Below are 25,644 nucleotides of genomic sequence, written 5' to 3' on the forward strand. Positions count from 1 at the left end.
GAGCTGTGTGCTCTGCTTTCTTTACGTGAAAACTCGGTTCAGCTGAGTTGAACCACCTGAATTTTTCGACGTTGTATTCCCCGTCGACCTGTAAAGGATGCACCACAGCAGGATCATGTGCTCTGAGAAAAAGCAAACTCAACGAACACTTTGGCCGCAGGTACGTTGTGTAATGTCAATATGTAGAATGCCCCCCCCCCCCCCCCCCCCCCGACCTTCCGCTCTTCATGTTCAAGTTCAACTGTGCTCAGAGATAGAGTGGTGTCAATTAAAAGTCATGTTGCCAGTGAAGAGCTAGTAATAAAAATATATAAACCATTTTTCTCCGGCTTAAAAGATGGCCCACAAGGCAACAAAGAACACTGAGACAAAACTTGTTGGGATCACACGGCTCACCTTTTCTTTCTGCGTTCACAGCTCTGTTTAGTCGTTCCTGGAGTCGAATATTACCACCCATAAACGTACAAACAAAACATAACCTTGCTTGTGCAGGGGACTTCGGTGAAATAAGAATTACGACCTTAAACTCTACCGCACACGAGATAAAAAAGTAAGCCGCACTAACATTGCAATAATATAAGTTTCGAAGCGAAGACAAAAGGTGGTGCCTGCCACAAAACAGGCAATAAACACCAGCACCTTGCTTTGGTCAAATCCCCCAGACGCTCTCAGTTTAAACAGAACCGATCAGTCTTCTCGTGGACACTTGCGTGGGGCGCGTTTCTCACACGCTTCGAACTTTTATCCTTGTTACCCCTTGAAAAATAAACCCGTGGCACGCAAGGTGACTCGACGGGGGAAGCAGCCTCTAAACAGTTTTTGGTTGTACTTCTCGGAGAAGTTGCTGTTAGTACTGGTGCGTCTGGTACGTTCCTTTCAGTGCATGGAATCGTCAAGAGAGGGTTCATCCAGGCCATCGATCGTCGGCACCACCGGTGTACAAAAGCGTCGTCCGAGCCTCAGAGAGAGACTGGTCTTTTCACTGCGTGCGCCGATAGTTTATGGGTGCTTCGCTTGACGAAAAGAGCTCGCAAGATGCCCGGGTTTTGAGGGCAAAAGAAACGATGCACGGCATTAGGGGACTTTATTAAACTACCGAGGAAAGACTGAGATCTTCGCAGCAGGCAAACAAGCGGAAGAAACAACGCGATAGCTCTGTGACACTGTGTGGAGAAACTGGCGCGTAACATAAAAAGGAAACCGCCCAAAACGTTCCGCCGTAAGGACACGCCATGCCTTTGTGCTGCGCAGATCAGGGACTGTGAGAGCATTGAATTTTCTACTTACACGGTAGTGAGACTAAGCAAACGGTACCACAGTAAGAATCATAGCGTACAGTCGAGGACAAAATAAAATGGGTCACGCGAGCGTATACGAAACAGCATGGCGACGCCATCTGTAGTCGGCTACAACTGGAGAGCGAAGCGACAAGTACCCCTTGAAAGAAGCCCTTCAGCCAGTGGCGTCGACCGATGCTCATGGCGTCGTGGGTAGTCCCCTTAGGCAGGCTAGTGTGACGCCGCAGGGTGTGGCAGATGATAGGAGATTCACTACGGCTTCATCCGATTGACCGCAGGGTCGTAGAAATCGGTACTGGCCATTTGACGGGGGGCCCCCTTTGAGGGGCATCTGCCGCTTCGTTCTTGAGTTGTATCCGACTATGGCGCCCTCGCCGCCTGGCCTCCAGGCCTTGGCTCTCGTCCGCATGCACTCGCACTCCCAGCCTTCCCACATCGTATGCGCGCCGTCGGTACAACTGCGCGCTGCGCCTCCTCGCCCATCGTTTGACCTTTCGTTGCAGCCGCGTGTTGCCCGCGTCGCAGCCGGCAACCCTCCTCTCCGCATTCCTGCGGGCAGTTTTAACTGCGCCGATTTCCGTCTCCTCCTCCGCCTCCGTACAGGCAGTGTGTGGACGGCCGTCAAACTAAGCATAACTGAAGCTTTTCGCTTGTGTACCCGGGCTTAACCAGAGCTAAGCCACTGCATAATTTTTTCTTTAGCGTATTTCGCAGGACGACACACGCGGGCGGCGATTAAATGCGGCAGCGCGACCACAAAAGCCGTAGCGGCTAATGTGGCATCATCTATCATCACTACTGCGATCAGGGAACGCGTTGAGCGGAAGTGAACGGTTTGGAAGGTTGCGAACATCACTGCAATTGTATCAAAAATTGGTGATGTCATCAAAGAACCAATCTCTGCAGACGATATCGAGGTTTGCCATCGGGTTCCGATCCGAAACAGTGACAAAACAAATATAATTGTACAATTTAAGTCTAGAGTGAAACGTGACATCACACTAAAGAAAGGAAAGAAAGCTCGTTTTACCAACCGCGACATTGGACTGGATAATGACAATCCGATATATGTGAATGAGCACTTATGCCCCAGTCTGAAGAAGCTTCTAAGTATGGCAATAAAGCGTAAGAAGGAACACAAATGGAAGTGAGTGTGGACACAAAACGGAAAAATCCTTGCAAGGCAGTCCGATGGTTCTGAGATTGTACCCATTGCCCAAGAAGACGATCTTGCTAAGATATTTTCAGTACCACCTCATAGCCAATCACCCTAAAAAAACAAAAAATTGACAATGTAATATTACAATTTCGTTTTACCTCAAGCAGTTCCCTCCCCCTCTGCATCGTATACTTCAGCTCTGCACATTAATGCACGCTCCGCACCCGGAAAGCATGATAACATATCTTATCTCCTAAGTCAGTTTTCTTTTTCATATAACATAATAATGTTGACCGAGACATGGTATTATGATGAGGGCGACATACTTCATTTTGACAATTATAAGAGTTTTGTCATGAATCGTACTAACCGCAAAGGGGGTGGTGTTGCAATTTATGTTGAACCTACTCGGGATTACGAATTTCTCTCTGAATATTGTATTATTACCCCAGACTATGAAATCCTAACTTTAAAGCAGAACCTTGAACTAATAGCTGTTGTTTACCGCCCTCCACAGGGCAATTTTAGGGAGTTCATGAATTTTTTTGAAAACTTTTTGCAGTTTGTTTCTGATGGCAATTTTACGCTGATTTGTGGCGGTGATTTCAACACAGACGTTTGCAGTGATAGCTCGAATGCACAAGACTTTAACAACACTGTTTATTCAACTGGCTTTATTAACATAATTACATCGCCCACAAGAGTGACAGTTTCTTCTTCCACTTCTCTTGACCTTTTTATTACAAATATTGAAAACACCATTTCTCATGCCGGAACAATCGCGTTTGATATTAGTGATCACTGTCCAATCTTTATGTTCTACTGTAACCGATTTGGACAGAAAACCTACAGACGAGACATAGTTACAGTTCAGTCCCTCTCTGAAGAGGCTCTCCTTTCTTTCGAAAGGGATATTGGTGCGCAGGACAGGTCAGTTATATATACAATTACTGATGTAAATGAAGCATATTTAAAATTCATGGAACTTTTTGTAAAACTATACACAATGCACTTCCCTTTTAGAACATTCAAGCCATCGAAAAGAGTTAGGAAACCATGGATCACACCATACCTCCTCGGGATGATTAAAAAGAAAAATAAACTTTTCCATGCTTTCTTACGAACTCGGTTCCTGGCAACGTTAACAGAATTTAAGTCTTATAGAAATAGAGTAAATAAAGAACTTAGGCGCGCAAAAACTGCGTATTATGAACACCTGTTCTTTGATATCGTTAGCAAAAAACCACAAGTTGCATGGAAGGTGATAAATAATGTTTTAGGTCGCCAAAATAAACATGTTATTCCTGACAGAATAGTATACAATAACCGCGAGCTTATTGGTAAAGAACTGGCTGATCATTTCAATAAAGTGTTTGTCGATATTGCCGCAGAAGACAGCTGCCTTCCTGCTGTTCAGCCTACCGACAATAGCCCTGTAGAGAGTTTTGCTCTCCATTTAATAACTGAACATGAAATTTACACCACATTTATGAATCTAAAGAACAGCAAAGCCCTGGATATAGATAACTTACAGATTACGCCCGTAAAACACGTTTTGCAGCATATCGTCCCGGTACTCGCATACATATTCAACCTTGTTATAGAAAAAGGTGTATTTCCTACTGCCATGAAGAGGTCTAGGGTATCTATCATATATAAAAGCGGGGATAAAAATGATGCGAGAAACTACAGACCAATATCTGTAATACCTGTTTTTTCAAAGGGTTTGGAAAAAATAATATCTGTACGATTATCAGGCAGTGATGTTAATACTCTTATATCAAAGGGTAATAACATTCTTGAAAAATTAATCTTTTGGTCACGATCAAATAAGCTGAAGATCAACCCCTCAAAAACCAAAGCAGTTATTTTTCGCGCTAGAAATAAGTTAGTTAAAATTGAGCAAGATATCCGCTGCGAAGGTCAAATTATTGAGATTGTTGAAGAAATCAAGATACTTGGCATAACATTTAGTTCTCATCTTATGTGGGACTCTCACATAGATAACCTCTGCAAAAAGCTTTCAACAGTTACAGGGGCATTATCACGTTGCCGTTCTTTTCTACCAACAAAAATATAACTACAAGTCTACAATGCCTTGTTTGCCTCCTACACTAACTATTACAATTTAGTTTGGTTGACTACATCACAAAGAAATGTCCAGAGGATATACGTACTCCAGAAAAAAAAAATATTCGTAACATCGCCAATATAGACTTCCTGTCGTCAACAGCAGAATATTTTCAGTCCTACAATATAATTAGCATCAAACGTGCTTACGAGTTTCGAGTCCTTCGATCATTTTATTTAGCAATGGATTCTTTCAGGCATTTCCTTAAGTCATTAGCCTCTTTAGAACTCAATAAAAGCACTCATACACGGAACACTGATCTATGGTTCATACCTCGTTTCCGCACAAATTATAAAGTGCAAACACTTCAGCATAATCTTCCAGTCATTCTAAATAAATACAAACACATAACTAAGCCTACACTAAAACAGTTACTTGACCAATTCTTGTCCACATAGCTGTACCTTTCTTTACAAATTATACCAGATGTGCACAAGTGTACTCATTTTAGCTATAATTGTATAATGTAGGTTTCGAGATTGTGTGTATTATGTGCTGCCTTTTCCTAGATATATTACCGGTTAACTATTTGATGGCTAGTTTGTTCATGCTATTATTTGCTTAGCCTTAATGTCTTTTATTTTTTTGTATGCCACATAATTGTATTTCTAAAACAATATGTGTAAATTTCCTTTGAAGTTAAAATCGATACTTCGTGAATACTGTTTTCTGTAAAACTGGTGTCAAGCTCTAAAATGTAATTCTTGTTAATGTATGTTCTTGTTAATGTATGTTCTTGTTAATGTATATTTTTCTACTCAGCTATTATCCATGTTTGTAGTCACATATTGTGTGTTAAACATATTTTATTCTTCTTTCAATATTCTGCATCATAAGGTCATCGCCTACTGCCTCGTTGGTGGTTTTATAGGCCTTTGTCAAGCTGTCAGGAACAGCTTTTTGCCTATGAATCCGCCAGAATCTTTCTGGAAAGTAAAATGAATTGAATTGAAAAAATGTGACGCTTGTGCAAAGGTCGCGACCAGCCAATTTCATTTTGTGTTCAGCTGTACATAAGAACCTCTGCAATACACTCTGTTTATTGTTGTGCTTTCTACTTTCAACCAAGGTGTAGCCTGACTGCTGTGAAACCTACCATAAGCAGCTGGGACACTCTACCTATGCCGAAACAAATATTTTGAGCTATTTTTCTTGCTTGATTTAACTTCAAATAGCTCAGTTTCATTTAGATCGGTATTAACCATGTATTGTTTACCCCAGTGGACTTTTTTTTTTACCTACCTTAAATGAAGCACTGCTTAACGCTGGCGCTGGCGCAGCCAATAGCTGCGAATCAGCTAAAACTCTGGTAAACTAGTCGGATAGAGCGAATACGCTAATTCTGTAGAAGTAATTGGCTCAGAATACGGACGAAGGAGAATTACCTCAGCCTTTATCCAGCACTACACGCTTCATTTTTGCAGCCCGTCTTCAATGGTAAACTGACACAACCCCTGGGGCTTGTGTATACTGGAAATGATGCTAACTGGCTGAGCATTCGCTTAGCGTACGCGTATAATCTGAAGTAACATATCAACAAGGTGTCCACCCATGGAAGCAGTTACGCTTGGCGTTCGCAATACATCGCGCGATTCGCACGCTCCACGCTGTCGCTCCTGCACGCAGTCGCGTCCTGGGATCTGACCCCGAGGGGGCACCGAGGTGGCTCAGGGGTGAACGAGCGAAGGTTCGCTTCCTTCGGAGACGCGCCTTCTGCCGATAGCGCGCCACTCTCTGCATAACGACGTCTCATCACCGGATCAATTGCTTCGCCCAGCCACGAAGCCATGGCCGACTACTTCCGGAACGCGAGCGCTCGTTCGCGCAGGCCGTGGCGGCACGCTGCCGCCAGCGTAGCGCTCCCTTCACGCGAGCGGTGATTGCAGCCGCTATCGGCGGCTCGCAGGCCCCCGCGCACACTCCTCCGAAGACCGTGAAACGGGGTGGGGACGCCTCGAGGGTGGCATGATTTTCTAGTCCCCCTCTCGCTTTTTTTTTTATGTATATAGCGCTGAGACATGGTTAAAAGGAGCGGGGTACTGGGCCCAGCCCCATGCACGATTATGGCTAGGTGACAGGGCCTTCGATGGGCAGCTGAAAGGTGCGCCTTCGGTGCGTACACATACTTAGCAGAAGCACCGATAAGATTTAATTTTTTCATCGTGGTTCTGCTTGAGCGCTCTCTATTGTCACAAGGATTGCTCCTAGCGGTGCTTGAGATGGCTTAGCGTTGTTCGAATCCATGCGCTGCTATGACCTCAGCGTCTCGTGATGTTTGCCTCGATAGCATGCCCTCACGCAGTTGCTCTCTTGTAATGCATAGAAGACTTGTCACCCGAAGCAGCACTCGGAACAAGAACTTAGGAAACTTCGCGAACGCGAACGAGGACTACGCGAGAATCCGGAGATGTACGCTGACCACAGACAAACCACGATGCTGCCTCTCTGCAGTTTCAGTGTCAGTTCATCCCCAACCAATTTGTTTTTTTTTTCTTGTTTTTTTTTTATTTCTCAGTGACAGGCTCTCAAAGATGCTGCGAACTTTGGTGGTAGCTGTAAGCTTAGGATATCCATTCATCACCAACTGAAAGGAAAGAGGGGTTAAGCGCCGAGCTAGCGCTCACATTGGTAGCACCTGTGATTGTCGCTTGAAGTTTGTTTCCATAAATTACCGTAAAATATTCTGTTTCCACCAGAATGCTTGCATTTGATGAACCCATTTAATTTATGAGTGCGCAATACACACGCTGTGTAGCAGTGTTCTTCCGGCTGATTTCAAAGCTTTCACTCAAGTATAGCACAGTTTTAGAACTATGTTGAAGGGCAGAGACACCCATTAAAAATAAAAATTTAAAAGAACTTTTTTTTGTAATGCACCGGTATATTGATTGCACGAGTACCATTATAAAGTGAACATATAGTAATGTCTTGTATTGTTGTATTTGCACCATTTTTGTTGTACTGTACTGCTTCTGGCTGATTTTTGTATTTGTTGTCTCTTAGTGTAATCTGTATTTTCTTTCCTGCACTGCCGAGTATAGAAGGGTAATGGGAGCTTTGTCAAGCTGCTCTTGAGCGGCTTTTACTCCCATACACCTCAAACATGTATGTAAACATGCTTGTGTGAAATAAACTCATAACTCATTACTTCGTCGCACCGGTGAGCGGCCGTACCTTTTTCAGTTGCGTTGCAAGTGGAATAAGACTAAAAGTAATCGTCGAAGGTCAACGACAAAAGCGTCGTTCTTTGTGAAGCATTCTGTTAAATGACGGCGGTGACTGATTGATGGCTCTTACGTATATCGATGGCTGATATCGTCGGGCTCCGTGGCATGATTAATTGTTTTCTATGCTCAGTAATCTTCCTCTAGTACGATGAATTGTAGCAGTAACTTCAGGTGAACGCCACTAAATGACCTTTGAGGCGGCGTCAGCAGAAATACCCCCAGTTTTGCTTACCCCTTGTTTTCTTTTCGGTGAGTAAACGAAGAACCGAGATAAAAAAAAAATTCAATTGCATGAAATAGCAGCCGCAGCGAAGGGGAACTGCGCTTTCTATTTTAGGCTTCATGGAATGGCGCAAAGAAAACTTAATCTCTTGATGGAGGCAAAATACAAGAACGCCTGTGTGCTGTGTAATGGCACTGCACGCTGCAGGGGACGAAATTTTCGTTCATTCATTCAAGCTGTATTCATACTACAAGATTTACAGGAGGAGAAGGAAAATACTGTCCTATGGTGGTTTAAGAAGTCCTCTAGAAATCAATCCTATGCCGTCTCTCGTAGCCCATGTGCAACTTTGGCATAAAATTAATTTTCCTCGCGATTCTCGTTTGCCGTGCCATAGTTGACTCCGGGTATACATGGGACCGTCAAGCAAGAGCATGCGTGTTTTCTTTGTTCAGTATTTCTTCTTCAAGCCCTCTACAAATACATGGCGTAAGTGTTCAACGTCTGGAAGGCAAGTTGTTAAGGCAAAGGGACGGTCTTATTCAGTCCCTGAAGCAGCACTGAAGCCAATCGTTCGTCCCGTTCGTGTTCCTCATTCTGCCGCGTGTTTTTCTTTTTTGTTCTGAGCCGACAAATTTCTCGCAAGCTAGCAAGGTAAATTATGTGAGACCAAGTGGTGCGCAGTATTTGATGACAGGGTGCAGCAAGGAATGAACACCAGCAACATGGACGGTGCTTTGCAGTTTCTGCGCGGCCTCAGCGTTTTTGTCGTGCTCAGCCTTGTGCTGCGCGCAGCTGGAAGTGACGCATCGAATGCCGCGTCACACTTGGAATTTCCGATTCACAGAAGGTCTAGAGCCGAGAAAGTACTGAAGCATCCCCCATCTCGGCCTCGTCATCCGACTGCGGACGAGGAGGGTTAAGACTACGCGTCCTTTCGGAGCGATCTCGGAAGGGCGCATTTGCATGGCCGCCGCAGAAGAGCAGCGCGGCGGCTACCACCGGTGCGCACGGGGTTCCCGAAAACACTGCCATCGATCTAAACCCATCGCGTGCAGTAGGCTTCCCCTATTGCTGGCGCGTTTTGTCTTCTCGAGCGAGATTCCATTCGGAGCGGCGAAACCGATAGCAAAGCGGGCGCGCTGCAACGGTGAACAATTTTCGGAGTTGGCAGCTGGGCTGTTGGCGTCTACACACAGCGCGCACTCTCCTGGGCGGAGGCGCAATAGAAAACGCAATCGACGTGCCCGCGGTCTAAACGTAGGGAACGAACGACGAAGCACAATAAAGCCAGCAAAGACCCGGCGCTTGCGCTGACAGGAAAAACACACGCTTCGGGCCGGGCCCCACCGTGAATACCAACGTGATGCGCGGTTTCCCTTGCACTGCAGCCCTTCCCTCCGCAGTGGTGGTACGTGGCTTGCTATCGCGCGCCCTGCATGCGCTGGAGAGACCCGCTCGCGGTACTGGAATGCGCCGGCGACACCAGCCGGCTGCGGAAATGTTTCGCTGTTTTCTTTTTTTCGCACGCGTTTGTGGTGCTGCGCTTATCGGTCCTGCTTGCCGCCAGCGTACTCCGGTTGTTTTACAGAGAGCGCTGGCGGAGCAATGTGGTAGATTTGATGGCGCCGAATTGCCAGCAGCACCGCGGCCCAGTGCTGCGTGGGGAGGGTGGGAGTGGTGCAGTCGCTTATAAAGGAGGAATGCGAGGCCCCATTTTCGTCATCTTGTGGCCACCACTTTCTTGCGGCCTTTTGTTTTTATATATTGTGTTTGTCGTGTAGACTGCGGTGCAAGCAGATTACAGCCCATTTCGACGCCCGGGGTGTGGAATGCTCAGATCAGTGCTCCCTAACACGCCAGTCTTTTTTAAGCGAGGCGACACCGCACTGGCGCTGAAATGCAAAGAGGATTCGCTTATTTTTGCCTTTCTCTGCCAGTCCAACAGCAGCAGCGAACGATGATACAAGTCAGGCTGCGGAGCCCCACGAGTAGAAACATATCGTTTCACTATTCTCCACTGTGGTAACAGAGGTACCTACGAGGCCTTCAAAGAGACCTTCTGTGCTGCTTAGCAACAGTGGGCAGGGCACAGCTACACACGACCACCCTGTGCTACCTTAAAGGGATACTGAACCAAACTTTTGGAGCTGCTCTTTTACATGTAAACAAGAGCTTGACTGTTAAATTTGATGAATGTGACAAGCATTTTAGCGAAAAAAGGTGGATATCACGTATTTTTCGCGATTTATTGCTGTATCGTTGCACCTGGCGGCCGCCTGTGGAAGCTGCGACTAGACGCCATAACACCGGCGCGCCAATTGTTCCCGCAGGAGCACTACTGCCATCGCTACTCGCGGGTTTTGCCAGTTTTGCTTCGGCAGCGTCGGACGTTGGTAGCCTTATCGCTTGGTCTACCCAAACTACAGTGCGACATCGCGCTTGGAATGACGTGACCGGTTGCCTGTCGGAAGAGGGTGTCATGACGTCACGCTCTTCACCTCGCGCCGGCCGGGGGGGAGGCGGGGGGGAGGGGGGTCTGGCACGCGCTCATAAAATGTCGAAAATGAAACCATCCGCTGAAAAATGTGCGAAGTGACGACTAGATTTCGGTGTAATCACATTCCTAGAATCTATTTTCAGCGTTGTTGTTCAATTTTAAGATTTTGGTTCAGTATCCCTTTAATACTAACGAATATCTCGTATAATACGAAATCCCGCTTCAACTGGTTTGTAATCTTAAATGCAAGAAAGAGGATAACAGCTGCGCTTCTAGCAACACGGAAACTTGCCCAAATCAAAGCAGCCAAGGCTTCCGTTAATCACGATGTGCCCTTACGCACGTAAATCGCAATGAACTTGGCCGATGGTTGCTTCAGTGTATTCAGTGGCCTTTTATTTTTTTCCGGGGCTTGTCATTTTGTGACTGAAGAAAAATGAGTCGACAGTGCTTTGGCTGTTTAAACACAAATTCCTTCCTTATTTCAGCGATTCTTTGAACCAAATAACTTTGGCCCGTGTTGGGTTTCTTTTTAATTATTATGTTAATGTTTACAATTATCTCTCAGTACTAAAGAAAGCCGAGGTTATAACACTAAGTAAGAACGGAGACCGTGAGGGCCCGATAATTACAGCCATATCTCTTCTTCGTATAGTTAATAACATGTTTGAAACAATTGTTAAAAAAAATTTAATAAGTTTATTGATAAATACGGTATCCTCACTGCACGGCAACCCCGATTTAGGCGACATCATTCAACTGCCACTAGATAGTTATTACTTATCCAGATAATGCGGCACTACACGACAATACGTTAATATGACTTATATTTCTAGATTTAAAGCCATTCGACACAGATGGCTATCCTGCTCATAACAAAATTAAAGTACAACGGCTTTCGTCCCAACGATTCTACCCTCCTTTCAGTTATATCAGGGCAGTCAACAAGTAGTGGTGATGAATAACATTTCATCCTCATCGCACAGTGTTTATAGAGAGTTCAGTTAGGATCCGTGCTTGCTCTGTTGCTGTTTATTCATGCTACCGTTGGTAGTTGACTGATCATATATTCTACGTATGCTAATGACAAACTAAAATGCTACAAGATAGCCAAGTGGCACACGGGAAAAAACTAATCGTAAATTCCCAAAAATCCAAGTTCATAATATGTAATTCCAGAAGGAAGACTATTCGTACAATCAATATACGAATAGTTGTACATAATTCGCCAATAAAACTTACATTCTCCTGGGTGTCCCTTCCGACAGTAACTTGCATTGGCCTGAAACTGGGCACCTGGATGTCATGCCGTTATTAAGCCTAGAGAAAATTTTGACATATAGGCATTATGAATGCTCTGTTTTGCATTCAGTGAAAGCAAGCTGTCGTATCGCGTCGAAGCTTAGGGTGGGACCTAGAAAGCCTATAAAGATCCCATTTGCGGCTGTAACAGCGTGTGCTGAAATTAATAAACGAGTGCAACAGAACTGACTACAGCGAGCCACTGATTCTCAAGTCGCAGATTCTTCCCTTCCATTTAGTACACCGTTTAAAAAATCTATGTTTTCACAACATAGTAATACACGACCGCCATTTCCATGTATCTTCCCCTCCCCCCCCCCCCCCTCCCCCTTTCTTGTAGTTTATTAGAAAGCTTTCATTCGAAAATTTCAGTCTCCCACTCGCAGGTAATGCCTGCGGTGAACGTTCATTGCAATTTGATGGATTATAAACGCGTGCCACCCTGTATACGCAACGCCTTATGACCTCTAGAGTACCGGAATCATGGAAGAACGCTAACATCATCTCAATCCATAAGAAAGGGGACATTAAGGAGTTGTAAAATTACAGACTGACCAGCTTGCTCTTTGTTGCCTAAAATGTATTCACGAAGTTAATCGCTAATAGAGTCAGGACAATCTTAGGCTTTAATCTACCAAAAGATCAGGCGGGCTTTCGTAAAGGCTACTCGGCAATACACCATATTCCCATTATTAATCAGATGATAGAGAAATGGGCAGAATATAGCCAACCCCCATATATAGCCTTAATTGATTACGAGAAAGCATTTGACTCAGTCGAAACCTCAGCAGTCATGCAGGCATTGCTCAGTCAGAATGTAGATGAGCCTTATGTAAAAATAATGGAGGGTATCTATAACGGCTGCACAGTTATCATAGTGCTCCATAAAGTCAGCAATAAAATTCCAATAAGAAAGAGTGTCAGGAACGGAAATAAAATCCCGCGAATGCTCTTCACCGCCATTTACAAGAGGTACCCAGAGGCTTGAATTGGGAACAATTGGGGATAAGAGTTAATGAAGAATGCCTCAGTAATATGCGATTCGCTGATGACATTGCCTTGCTAAGTCACTCAGGGGATGAACTGCAAAGCATGATCAATAACTTAGACAGCCAGAGCAGAACAGTGAGTCTAAAAATGAATACGCAGAAAACCAAGGCATTGTTCAGCAGTCTAGGAAGGAAACCAGTTCACTGTTGTTTGCCAGGTGCTTGAAGTGGTGACGGAATATGTCTACTTAGGGCAGGTAGTGACGGCAGATCCGTATCATGAGTGGGAAATAACTAAAAGAATAAGAATGGAGTGGAGCACACTTGGCCAGTAATCTCAGATCATAAATGGCAGTTAACTAAAATCCCTCAAGAGAAAAATATATAACAGCTGTATCTTGCTGGTACTCTAAACAAGATGATGCCGGCATTCACTACCTGCTCCGGCTCATCCTCTATATTTGTTTATTAAAGGTTTGTTCTCGCTCCCTCTCACCTATGGGGCAGGCACGTGGAGGCTAACGAAAAGGGTTGAAACACGGGTTAATGACATCCTGGTCGAAATCAATAGGAAGAAATGGGCTTGAGCAGGGCATGTAATGCGAAGGCAAGATAACCGACGGTCGTTAAAAGTAACGGCCGACCAATGCGTGCTAACTTATAGAGTAATTTTCCGTGCACAACTTTATCGAATGCTTTGCAGAAATCAAGTAATAGTACATCTCCCTGGCCGGAGCCATCGAGAGTCATTGCAAATTCATGTACAGTTGTTATCATTGGGTAACAGTAGACATCCCTTTTCTGAACCCGTGCTGATGGGTTGAAAGGATGTTTTCAGTTAGGTACGACCAAATGTAACCCGCTAGAATATGCTCTAATAGCTTGCAGCAAGTGCACGTAATCGAAACTGGTCTGTAGTTAGACACTGTAACTTTTTCTCCTTTTTTGTGCAATGGTATGACACGAGCTCTGTTCCAATCATCTGGGACTTTGCGGGCATCTACAGAAGCTTGAAAACTTTTGCTAGAAAAGGTGCAACATTTTCTGCGTAACGCTTTAAAAATGCATTCTGAAGACCATCTGGACCTGGACTCTTCTTTTCATCCAGTTTGCGTAAGATGGTGAAGACCCCTTCAACCGATATGACAGGTACATCCTCTAAAGTGTCATATGCATTTAAGAGATTATGTTCACTGTGCGATGAGAAAACAGTTTGAAGTATTCATTGAAAACCTTTGCAATTTCCTTACTCTCCGTAACTGATCTACCATTTATTCGAAATTCTTTAACATCGTCTTTGCCTTGAGCGAGGTAGCGCCAAAATTTTGACAGATCACTCTTCAAAAACTGAGGAAGTGTTGCACTGAAGTAATGCTTTCTTGCAATCTTAATTTTATCACCTAAGTTGTGCTTTAAATCATAGTTATCAGGATAGATGCACTCTGTTGTTCCATGTCATCGATACAAATTTGTATTCCTACATTTCTTATTTTCTTTTTTGCAGTCGTGCAAAACTTCAGTAAATGCTCAATGTCAGTTTGTTTTATTGTACAAGTCTGCTTTCTAAATCTGCATTTATGCTGAGTACTGTGTGTTTAGTTGTTATAATTGCAGCGATTTCGATGCCAGGTAACGTATAAAGGGAATTGTGCTTATTGTTGAGCGTACGGTAGCCTCTTTCGTTTCCAGGCTAATACTTTTCCTTTGATAAATCGGCCAATGCACCATCAGTAACAGATGAAACGTCGACAAGAGAGTCCAGTCTCAAACAACAACGAAACGGGACGTTCTTAGTGGTGAGAAGCTGACTAAAAGCCCAGGTTAATTTCACTTTGAAGGCGCGATGACTGTCCTTTATAAGTGTTAATAAGCCTCGCTTTTATTCCTCCTCCAAGACCTAATAAATTTTTGCTTTTATGTTCGCATTTCGGTTCTCTTGTTCGCCTTTCATTTGTTACTGATATTACGTACCTTGCAGCTCCGCAAATTATAGGCTCAATAAAAGAAGCAGCCCGCTAATCTTGCTTGATGCTGGGTCGTCTGCGAACCACCCGCGCAGTTTTGGGTGTACCCGCAAACATGACTCGACACAGGCACGCATACTACAAACGAACCCACGAGGTGGCGGGTATACCCAGGCAGCACGGCAGACGTGTGAAGTGCATGTTGTGCAGAATTGCTTCAATGTTGGTGCTGCGTGCCTGGGTGGTAGGCGATGAACTGTTTTCCCGTTGGCTGTAAACCAGCATACGACAAATGAAAGTTATTCGCTCAACAATAGCGAAGCGCCGTTCTGCCACCCATGTTGCATCTATCAAGCTCATTTGCGGAAATTTCATAAAAACGCACAGTGTGTGGATGTTGTGCGATGTTAATCCAGAGCCCTCAACTATCAACTAAATTAATCCAGAGCCCTCAACACCGCTCTCTCTCTGTTAGCCCACCTGCAGATGCCAGAAGTTAAACCTGAGATACCATACCGTTCTCCTGACGCAGTTTTATAATGTTCACTACTAGGCCGTCTATGGCAAGCAAGAGAAAACTCTGAAAGAGCAGGCACGAACACGCCTGCATGAGCAGCGCGTGCATGTAGGAGCCAGCGAGACGGGGCAGGTGAGCTATATGAAGCACGCAGAAACAGACGACGGACGCGGCGGCGCACGCGACGGCGCCAGTCCAGCGCAATGTAGCAGGCAACCGCGACTCATGCCACCACGCATGCGCGTGCTTGCAGATTAAAGGGGAGGAAGCGTCCGCACCGCACACCCCGGAAACGCCGGAGCGTGGGCGGCGAGGAGTTAGTGCTCTACCAGCGCATTAGACTTTTATTTAGATACTCTATGACCAGCGCCAATGATGACCCTAGCCAATGGCAAAATCTGAGCGCCATATCTATCCGATGAGCCACAAAGCCTTCTCCGGTGTAGCAAAACTGAGCCCCTTTCATCAGCGGAGTAAGCGCTCCTGTTTATCTTACTCCGTGACTGAGACTGACAATATAGTAATGAATAAGCAGTAGAAAAAACTTGCGGCGTGCCGAGCGGCTGTAGCTTTATTAGAATACATGTCAAGAAAAGTTGTCTTCCAATCGAAATAAAGCAAACCGAAAATATAACCTTTTTAGTTGTAGTTGTTCTAGGAGTCGGACAGGAAACAATTTAGCAATAATTCTACGGTGCTTAGTGGCAAAAGCGCCCTCATGAAGCCCGGAGGTCATGCGTTCGACTCCCACTGGCAGCACGTTGTCGTTTTTTTTTCTTTAGAACGCAGCTCTTGAGCGCGCCTTCGTAGGTTGAGCATTGCATATAGTTGTCTTCATCAAGTAATACTACTATCGAACTAATATGTTCGCCAGACGTGCCGACAACTCAGGAAAGCAAAACAATGAGGCTACAGAGCCTGATACACCGAGAGAGCTGCGGTCAAATTTTGCATTACTGGGAACAGTAATGTTCCTTAAAATTTTTTTCCACTTTGCAATATTTTCTTCCATATAAAACGGTATCTAAATTACTTTTCCTCTAAGTAAAATAACAACATAAACTGACATGCGATTAAGATAGTCCGTAATGCAGGTTGGAGCGCAGCTGCTCCCACGCCACCTGCCACCGCCGGCAGGGGTCGTGGGAACGGCTGCTAGCCGCCCTAGGGGATCTTCCCGTGCAAGCCATCTTGAAGGTGGCAGTTCGCTCTGCCAATCTCACAACCGGCTACGCCGACAAAGCAGACGCCCACTACGCCAACGACGACGCGAAACGCAGGAACGGACGCCATTGCGCATGGTCAGGCTGACCATGCCCAATGAGAAACGGCGCGAAGCATACACTCGTACAGGCTCTGTGAAACAGCTTTTGCATCGTCACAAATGGATGCCGCGCAATTACTTGTATGTCCTCGTCACTCCCATGAGAAGCAGGCTACGAAAGTCTCCCATCGCTGTGACGGAAGCTACTGGTGCACACATTCGCGTATTTCGGGCAAGTAAACTCCTTTCTGTGGACTGTCTCGAAACGCCTTGATTCGAGCTATCGCTCCACGAGCCAGGAACAAGGTGCACGTACCGGCTGCGACTCGGACGTCCCTGCTGCCGATGATGCCGTAGCTGTTTGACGCCTCGCAGCGGTAGCTGGTGGCGTGGACGTCCGGCCGGTACTGGTCCACGCCGAAGGGCGGGAACACGAGCGAGCCGTCGGGACGCAGCTGGCGCAGCCCCGGAAGCTCGGTGACGGGCGCGCCGCCGTCGGCCTTGCGCCACGTCACCGTGGGCGGTGGCGAGCCGCCGGCCGAGCAGGGGACCACGGCACCCGTGCTGTTCAGGAAGGGCACCCAGCCGGGGGGCTCTTCTTTGAAGAACAGCGGCGGAGACGGCGCTGCGTGAACAAAAGGGATGGCCTCCTTCAGAACTGGTGACAGAGAGAAAGACTTAAGGCGCGTTCACACTTGCCCAAAAACTCGCCGCAAAATCAAGGACCTGTTCTCACTTGTTCACGTGCGGGCGAGACGGATCCGCCGCGCCGCTGCTGTTTCTTGCTTTTCCAAACCGCGTCACTGCTAGTGGCATACTCAGATATAGTGAGAAAATTGCCTAAATTTACGTTGTCTACGTACCATAAGCGTAAACATGCTTACGTACGTTAAACGCAGGCGCATTCTCACTTTTAGTTCAGCGTATGCTGCACAGACGCAAAAATAAACTTACCGTATAGTGGCGCCATCTGATTGTCAGGGCGGGAACCATTACTGTAAACAAACCGACTCTGCTGTTTTAGCCTAGAAACGGCAGAATAGGCACTCTGAATAAAAAAAAAATAAAGCAAATTTATCACTTTACGTTTGCTTAGAGGCGAGGTAATACTAAGCGAAAGACCTGTGCCGCATTTCTGGCCAGTGAACGCACTGAAAAAGGCAGCAACAACGAGAATTCAATCCGAAGCGGGGGGTCAGGCTTCGAAGGGCGCCGCCATATTTGTCGCCGCGCGGCGGAAATCGGTCCAGCCCGATCGCCCCCGTCGTGCCGCTTTCCGCCTCGCTCGGCGTCAAAATCGGCCGATTCCCGTTCACACTTGCCCAAAAATCCGGCGAGCGAAGCGGAATCGGCCCCTTTGACGGTGAGGGCGATCGGGCTGGACCGATTTCCGCCGCGCGGCGACAAACATGGCGGCGCCCTTCGAAGCCTGACCCCCCGCTTCGGATTGAATTCTCGTTGTTGCTGCCTTTTTCAGTGCGTTCACTGGCCAGAAATGCGGCACAGGTCTTTCGCTTAGTCTTACCTCGCCTCTAAGACAACGTTAAGTGATAATTTTGCTTCTTTTTTTTTATTCAGAGTGACTATTCTGCCGCTTCTAGGCTTAACAGCAGAGTCGGTTTGTTGACAGTAATGGTTCTCGCCCTGGCAACCAGATGGCGCCACTATAGGCTGTTTATTTTTGCGTCTGTGCTAGCATACGCTGAACTAAAAGTGAGAGTGCGCCTGCGTTTAACGTTCGTAAGCACGCATACGCTTATGGTACGTAGACGGCGTAAATTTATGCTCTTTTCTCACTATATCTGTGTATGCCGCTAGCAGCGACGCGGTGTGGAAAAGCGAGAATCAGCAGCGGCGTGGCGGATCCGCCTCGCTCGCGCGTGAACAAGTGAGAACAGGTCCTTGTTTTTGTGGCGAGCGAATCCGCTTCAATCGCCGGATTGTTGGGCAAGTGTGATTGGGCCTTTAGTGGGGTCGGCTCGTGCCGCCAGGATATAAATAAAAAGGCTGCAGTTTCTTGTGTCTGTCACACATGGCCAACTGGCTGTTAAAATCTTGGTTTGTTTATTAATGTAGAATCAAAAGCAGCGCAAAAAAACTACAAGCTATAACACCGAAACGGCAGGACTGGCGCTGATCAGTACCGGTCCCGTAGTTTTCGCGTTATGCCTGTTTTACATGCAAGCAAAAACTCCAGCGAAGCCTGCTGTTGCGGCGCAGAAGCCTGTTTTCAGTCGTCGCAGCGTTGAACAACGAGGTTCCAACGAGTTTGAAATTTTCGCTGCGACGCACCGCTCAGTCGCTCAGTCGATTGCATGTGAACCAGCCTTTATTCGTGGTCCTCGTCGTTTTCGCGGTGATTTTAATTCCACGAAAACGCTGAGAAGCTTTAAAGGTGTTCTGAGCTCCGAAAGCTGTACAGTACGTACAGAATTTGGAACGTACTTCTTTTTTCATGCGCTTTATACTATAAAGCAAAAACCATCATTCCGAGAAATATTGTAGCCCCCGCGGCGTATCCATTCCCAATAACTTGTGACAAACGCTTCTAGTTCCCTTGGCGGCCACCACATAGCGCATGGCTTTGAACATACGAAAATAGCCCGCTGACATCATCCGCGACGTAAGAAAGAAAGAGAATGACTGAGTCGCCTCCCATTAAAGCGCTCACTGCCGCTAGGCGCTGTCCCTAATACCTAGTAATGTCGTGTGACAAGAAAAATTCAAGCTAGCGATACGAGCCTTGGAATGACTTCGTTTGTTTAAAAAAAAAATCGTGTAGTAGTTCAAGTGATAACACACCTGTGCGACGCTACTATAACTTGATGATGCTAGATTTTTTTGGCGCAAGTGCATCTAAGGCCAAAGAGCACCCCACAAAAGGTTTTTGGTCGACTCAGGCTAAAATATGGAGCATGTAAGATCAACACCGGTTGTATAGGGACTACAAGTAGTTAGCATTTTCATGATTATGGGCTACTATAACTTACTTCAGCCGCTTTATGAGTGGATTCGAAGGTAGGAACCAGTGTATAACCCTTCCACTGTACACGTCCAGCGCCTCCCTCACCTCGCTACCTCCTCGCATCGTCATGTATTCTAACCAAGCCGATGCAGCGTGGACTGCGGGAGAAACCGGAATTACTGCTTATTTGTTGTCTGTCTTGTGCATTGCGCAGAACTCCTGCCACCAGTGATAACTTGCTATTGCAGCGTTCAGCGGGATTCGTTGTGCAACGGGCGCCCACAGTGTGTGTAGGCATTGGTAGGCCAGGGATAACGCATTGGAGAACAAAGCACAATACCATGTGCAGTCGGGACTTTTTATTGTTCTTCCATCGTCGCTGTGTCATTGCGCCAGCCGTTAGGTGTCTTTATCTCTCTGGCCGAAGGCAATATCAAGTCGTCCGCATATAAGAGAGGACGTAGACGAAGCAAGAGTTGCGCAAGCTGGCACGCCATCTGGGTGCTTTCCTCTGATTAAGGTAGCGTGCAGAAATATTTACCGGTGTGCCGTATTGTGTTCGTTAATATTGATGATGATGATGGATTTTTATGGCACCAAGGGCATCTGTGGTCAAAGATCGTCATGGCACAAGGCATTTTTCTTCTACTCAAGGCGGGGCCAAAGACCCATTTCCCAAGCATTTCACCCTGAATAAGCAGAGCACCAATCGTCAATCAACCTTTTCTATAAAGAAGTTGAAGCACCGCGCTCCGGAGGAAATGAAGGCAGGAGCTGTTGGATCCAACCGAACTTGCCTTGGTTGTAGTTTTACGTGGCTGCAATGCGTGGAAGCATTGTCTCCTAAACTGAGCAGCTACAACTAGATGACACCTTGTTCGCGGTTCAACGCTCGCCTCGAGCTCTGTAAACAAGATGGACGTGCTCTGTACAAAGAGCATGCATCTTGGACGTATCTCTCCAATGCACATGTGAACGACTGAACACCCAGCACCAAGAGGCCACAGAGCGCCGGAAAAGCACGCGAGGGATGTTTAAAGGGGCTGTGAAAGGAGCTATCAATAATGTTGTGTTATGCCTAGGATGTTAAAAAAACGCGGCGTCACAGATATCCTCCAGCAAGAATTTTTTTTAAAGCTTTTTGTGGAAGCTGAATTATCCTAAATTAAAATTTGAATTTCCGCGTTTTCGCGTCTTTCTCCTCTCGCCACTTTTGCACACTGAAATGTCGACGCGCATCCGCAGGCCCCACCCATTCGCCTCCTCCGCCGGCTGCCGACGAGCGCGGGAGTTTCCCGGGGGGCGGAGCTTCCGGCCGCGGCCGTGGAAGCGGCGTGACGTCAAAGAGTGTGCGCACAGCGAACAATGGCCGCATTTGTTTTTCCAGTCCCGGACTACTTGCTGGCAGGTCTCGGCTTCCGCTCGGACAGGAAAAGCGTCATGGTCACATGACCTACTTGCCATAGGCTGCTTTCGAACACGGCGCCAGAGTCGGGCTCCCCCTCGGTTACCGTATAAGGACGCTGTCATCTGCTAGCAGACGATGCAAGCCACGGCCACTACGACGCCGAAGCAACGCCGAAGCAACGCCGTGCGCTCGATTATGATACTGAGTCGATTTAAAGACTGTACTGTCAGCTTAGCGTAGGTGCATTACAGAACTCAGCTTCGGAGGTATGCTCGCCGCTACTGCTTGCGGCGAAGTTCGCACAAAGTAGCCCAACTCGTTGCGGAAAGGCGGATAGACGAAAGCCTCCGCAAAAATGTTGACAACAAGCTCTATAGCTGCTCCAGTATACGAGTGGTTCACCTGCGATGCTTTCAGGTAAGCGTACAGACAGCATGTGGCAAAACAAGCGAACAAGAACCTCTTGACGACACGAGCAAACAATACGCGCTCGCCGCTCCGAACGCGCGTCCGTGTGCGGTGGATTTCAAGAAAATAAACGAAGATGCAAGAACAAAAAGTCTTGCGATGGCTCAGAGAGGAGCTACGGAGCTCATGTGAAGGTTTAACGCATGATATCGACCTCCAGGGACACGAAAAGCACTCAAAATGCACACGGAGTCTAACTTAATATGGCTGCCAGCGCGGCGCGCAGCTATCGTCTGCTGCCTTCTCAGCAGCCCCAAGCAGCCCGCGGACTGCCATAGGCTAAAAACGAACGCGTTGCTATGGCGATGCAAGCAGGTGGGCGGAGCTTTCGGGCTGCCCGAGAAAAACAAATACCGGACTCGAGTCCGCAAGTAGTCCCGGACAGTCCGGGACTGAAAAACAAATGCGCCCAATGACAGCCTTCCACTGCTGACGAAACGAGTGCTGCATGACGCGTTGCGCACGGATTCGAGCGAAAGCCAGACACCGCTAATCGCCCTTGGGCGTAGAAGCGCGAACTTTTAAAAATGTATTTTAAATGATCTGCTCGCTTTGAAGGTCTTGTACGCGGCATGAACGCTCGGTGGCCTTCACTCTACATAATGGAAGCGTGTAATGCAAGCGTGTAGGATGCATCCGTGTGATAAAGCTTGTTGTTAGGCTAGCTGATGCATTTCTTTCAAAAGTGGGAAAACGCCGCAGGAAAGAAACACGGACACGTACTGACTGACAACTAATAGCTTTATTCGTAGCGCTGCTATATAGATTTCAAAGTGCTACCAACAAAGCGATCTTTGGTTAGCGAGCGCATGTCCGTGTTTCTTTTCTCCCCTCCATGTTTTCTTGCGCTGTTTTCTACCTTAAAAAAAATAATAAAGCCCTGTAAACCAGTTATAGTGCATCTTGTCCTCTTATTCTGCAATGCCTGCAGCAGCAAGAAGAGCGCAGCCAGCCTTTGAAGTGGCAAAGCCATGCACAAACTTTGAGTAATAATAGCCGCCTCGAGGAATGCCTGCATTCACCGATCACGTGAAGGCATCCTGCGCGTGCAGATTCGCTGGTCGCTTTGCTCGTACAGCGCCTGTTTTGCAAATCTAAATCTATGCAACTGCCGCTATGATGTCAATGGCTACTTCGAAAGCCGTAGCTTTATGTCTAGAGCGTAATTTCGGGGAAATTACAAGGTGCTACACTTATGCCCGCTTTTAATGCGATGTCTCATCGACACGAAAACCCGACGTCAGAATCAAAAGTGGCGGTGGTGCATAAAACACGAGAAAGGTCGAAACGGTGTGACGTCACCAAAGGCGATAAAATACGAAATGTTAGCCAGTAGTCGTATATACTTGCAACTGCACGAACTCGAAGGCAAAAAGTTAGAACAGAATTGAAATAAAATAGACTTAGAATAATTAGAAAATAATTGGAAAAGAATTGAAATGCTTTCGCATTACTCGCACGTATGTTCCTTAAGTGCCACCGTAACTTTTTTAAAATACACCTGAAATCGATGGGTATCTTACAAAAGCCCTCCAAACCAATATCTTGTTTCGTATAGGCGAGCGTGTCGTCTTTGAGTTAGAGGTACCAACGGCGTGCTGATGCACGTGGCTTCGCACTGGATCTTAAAAGCTTTCGATATTTCGCATGCGCATTTATATTTACCGATCGCGGCAGCAGCGATCAAAGGTTGCGCTGCAGCCACACACTCTACAGCGGCTAGAGGACGAACTGCTCAGAAAGTTTGTGTGCTCTCGTATAACGCGCCATTTACGCAGCCGCCCGTTGCAAAATGAAAACTGGTTTTTGAGGAAAGGAAATAGCGCACTATCTGTCTCAAGTATCTCGGTGTATACCCAAACCACACGATAAGGAATGGATAAAGGAGGGAGTGAAAGAAGAAAGAGGTGCCGTAGTGGAGGGCTCCGGAATAATTTCGACCACCTGGGGATCTTTAACGTGCACTGACATCGCACAGCACACGAGCGCCTTTTGCGTTTCGCCTCCATAGAAACGCGGCCGCCACGGTCGGGTTCGAACCCGGGTACTCCGGATCAGTAGCCGAGCACGCTAACTACTGAGCCACTGCGGCGAGTCACTGCCAGTTTGCCCCGCACAGCATTTTCCGCCAGGTAATGGGACAAGACTGTGGCAGTAGTCGACACATTTCTGAGCGTCCTTACTGCCGCATCGAGCTGTTCCCTAGCTGTGACGATGGAGGCGAGACGCAAAAGGCGCTTGTGTAGTGCGCCATGTCAACGCGCGCTAAAGAACCCCAGTTGGTCGAAATTAATCCGGAGAAGCCCTCCACTACAGCGGCCCATACAGCTCAGCCCCAATGTGCTGCTTTGGGACGTTAAACAGCACATACCATACCAACAATGCATCCAACACCCCAAACAAGCATCTTGTTTGCCAGGCAATTTTTGCGTGTAAAAAGTCGCAGATGTACCGTCGTCATTTCAAGTGAAGCCAAAGTTATGTCTTGCCAATTATGGCAGTGGTTCAAGGGTCGCTGCGCGCTCCAACCTCTCACTCGCTGGGAAGGAAACCATGCAGCCGAGGCCCTAAACCGTTCCTTTTCCGCCAGCCATGCGCTGGTTCATGCGCTGCGGTGGAAGATGACGAGGCAGCTGAGCCAAAAGCCACGTCGTTTTGCCACTAGACACACAATGCGCCCCAGTTATTCACGAACGCAAAGAGAAATAGCTCGAAATGCATGGCCAGCCATGTTAGGCTCCGGGCTGTCAATTTAGTCGACGCATGTGGCCTTGGAAGCCAACGCTGCCGGGGCAGCGTGGCTCCAGACGGCTTCATCTCGGATCACCGGAGGCGAGTGCTCGGGGTCATTAGCCGAATTTACCTTCGTTTTTGTTTTTGTTTTTAGCCACCACTGTCTGCATCGGGTTGTTTTACACTAGGCGTCACGGCAATCAGCTATTTGTGGTGCGCTTCTGGTCACAGTTATCCAGGTCAGCATTGAAAAACTCAGTTTATGCTGCGAAAGTCACAGCACTGGTGCTGCGCATCATTTAGCGCGCCTTGAAGTTTCCAGACCACGTATAGTTTGGCGCCGCATACGAATTCCGATCGAAAATGCTTGAGTGTCGGGAGCATGCACCACTGGAGCGCGCAAAGCTGCTGATCGCGTCTTGCCTGAGATGGTGAGCAAACAGGACGTGGCACGTGGTCACAAGGCTCCTGGACTGAAGTCGCTAAAAACAAACAACTAATGCTAAAGAAGAACGCTATAATGCCGCAGGTGTAAGGTAACTAAAGAGCCTCTATAATGAAGTCATTCCACCGGAGTGAAGAAAAAAATAGACGTGTAATCATTTGATTACATCCCTCGATACTGCTCACGGTACGCCTAGCGATTATTGGATACGTGCCTTCAATCAACTGCTATGCGTAGATTTCGTGCAGTTCTCACAGTGCTAACAGGCTTCCACATCTTCTATGGCTTTCCTATAGGTATCGCACATCTATTTGCGGCTACTCCTCCATACTGTAATTTCCAGGAGCAGCAGCGCAGCTGAATGATAGCAAGCTAACTCCGCTGCTCCTAACCCACTAATTCACAAAGGCGGAAGGGCTTCTGGACGACAGACGAAGCTCGCAGAAATGGCGGAAGGAGGCTGCAGGCGTCTCCGTCTTCAACCGGTACGTGCAGCTCCGCGCGAGCCACCAGGCTTTTGTGCCACTGGCGAAAGGACACTTGGTTCGCGTCTCACTTCTGAGCGACTTGCCGCGCAAACGATGCCAGACCGCTCAAGGGTACTGTGTGTCTGGATCACGTTCTATGCACTCTTATTTTCTTTTTATAACCGCAAATGGGCTGCTGGAGAAGTGCCGCGAGACTGGCTTAACTCGGCAGAAATTCTGAAGCAAAGTTAGTCCAGTCGTTCCAAAGTTTAGTTCTTTAGCGTCGTGCGTTCTTGTGCAAACGCACACGCACACATACACACAAATATATCACTCATTTTTTTTAATAGTGTTGGTTCCTTGGCCATACCGTGTCCTTGCAGGTCCGAAAGGCGGAAATGCAGAGTCTCAGTTCGTTCGAACATATTGTCGCAATAGAACTAGCCCCGCTCGGCCCTTTAATACTTCTATCTATCATGGTGGCTCCGCTTACTTCGTACGACACTATCCGTCAACATAGGGGGATTGGTCTGGTAGCGGCCGCCCGATCAGGAGCCAATATCGACCACGCACGCACGCACGCC

General features: G+C 47.0%; 1 protein-coding gene across 1 annotated transcript in view; it reads right to left on the reverse strand.

Moving 5' to 3' along the window:
• The window catches only part of LOC149349505 (cell adhesion molecule Dscam1-like), a 522,475-nt gene that overhangs the window by 320,676 nt on the left and 176,155 nt on the right, over positions 1-25,644 (reverse strand). Inside the window, exon 2 of the mRNA XM_089578475.1 lies at positions 16,891-17,199. Coding sequence (XP_089434601.1) covers positions 16,891-17,199 — 309 coding nt within the window. The remainder of the gene's footprint in view (positions 1-16,890; positions 17,200-25,644) is intronic.

The sequence above is a fragment of the Amblyomma mixtum genome, chromosome 3, assembly GCF_055824585.1.
Source record: "Amblyomma mixtum isolate Tamu chromosome 3, ASM5582458v1, whole genome shotgun sequence".
NCBI classification, from domain to species: domain Eukaryota; kingdom Metazoa; phylum Arthropoda; class Arachnida; order Ixodida; family Ixodidae; genus Amblyomma; species Amblyomma mixtum.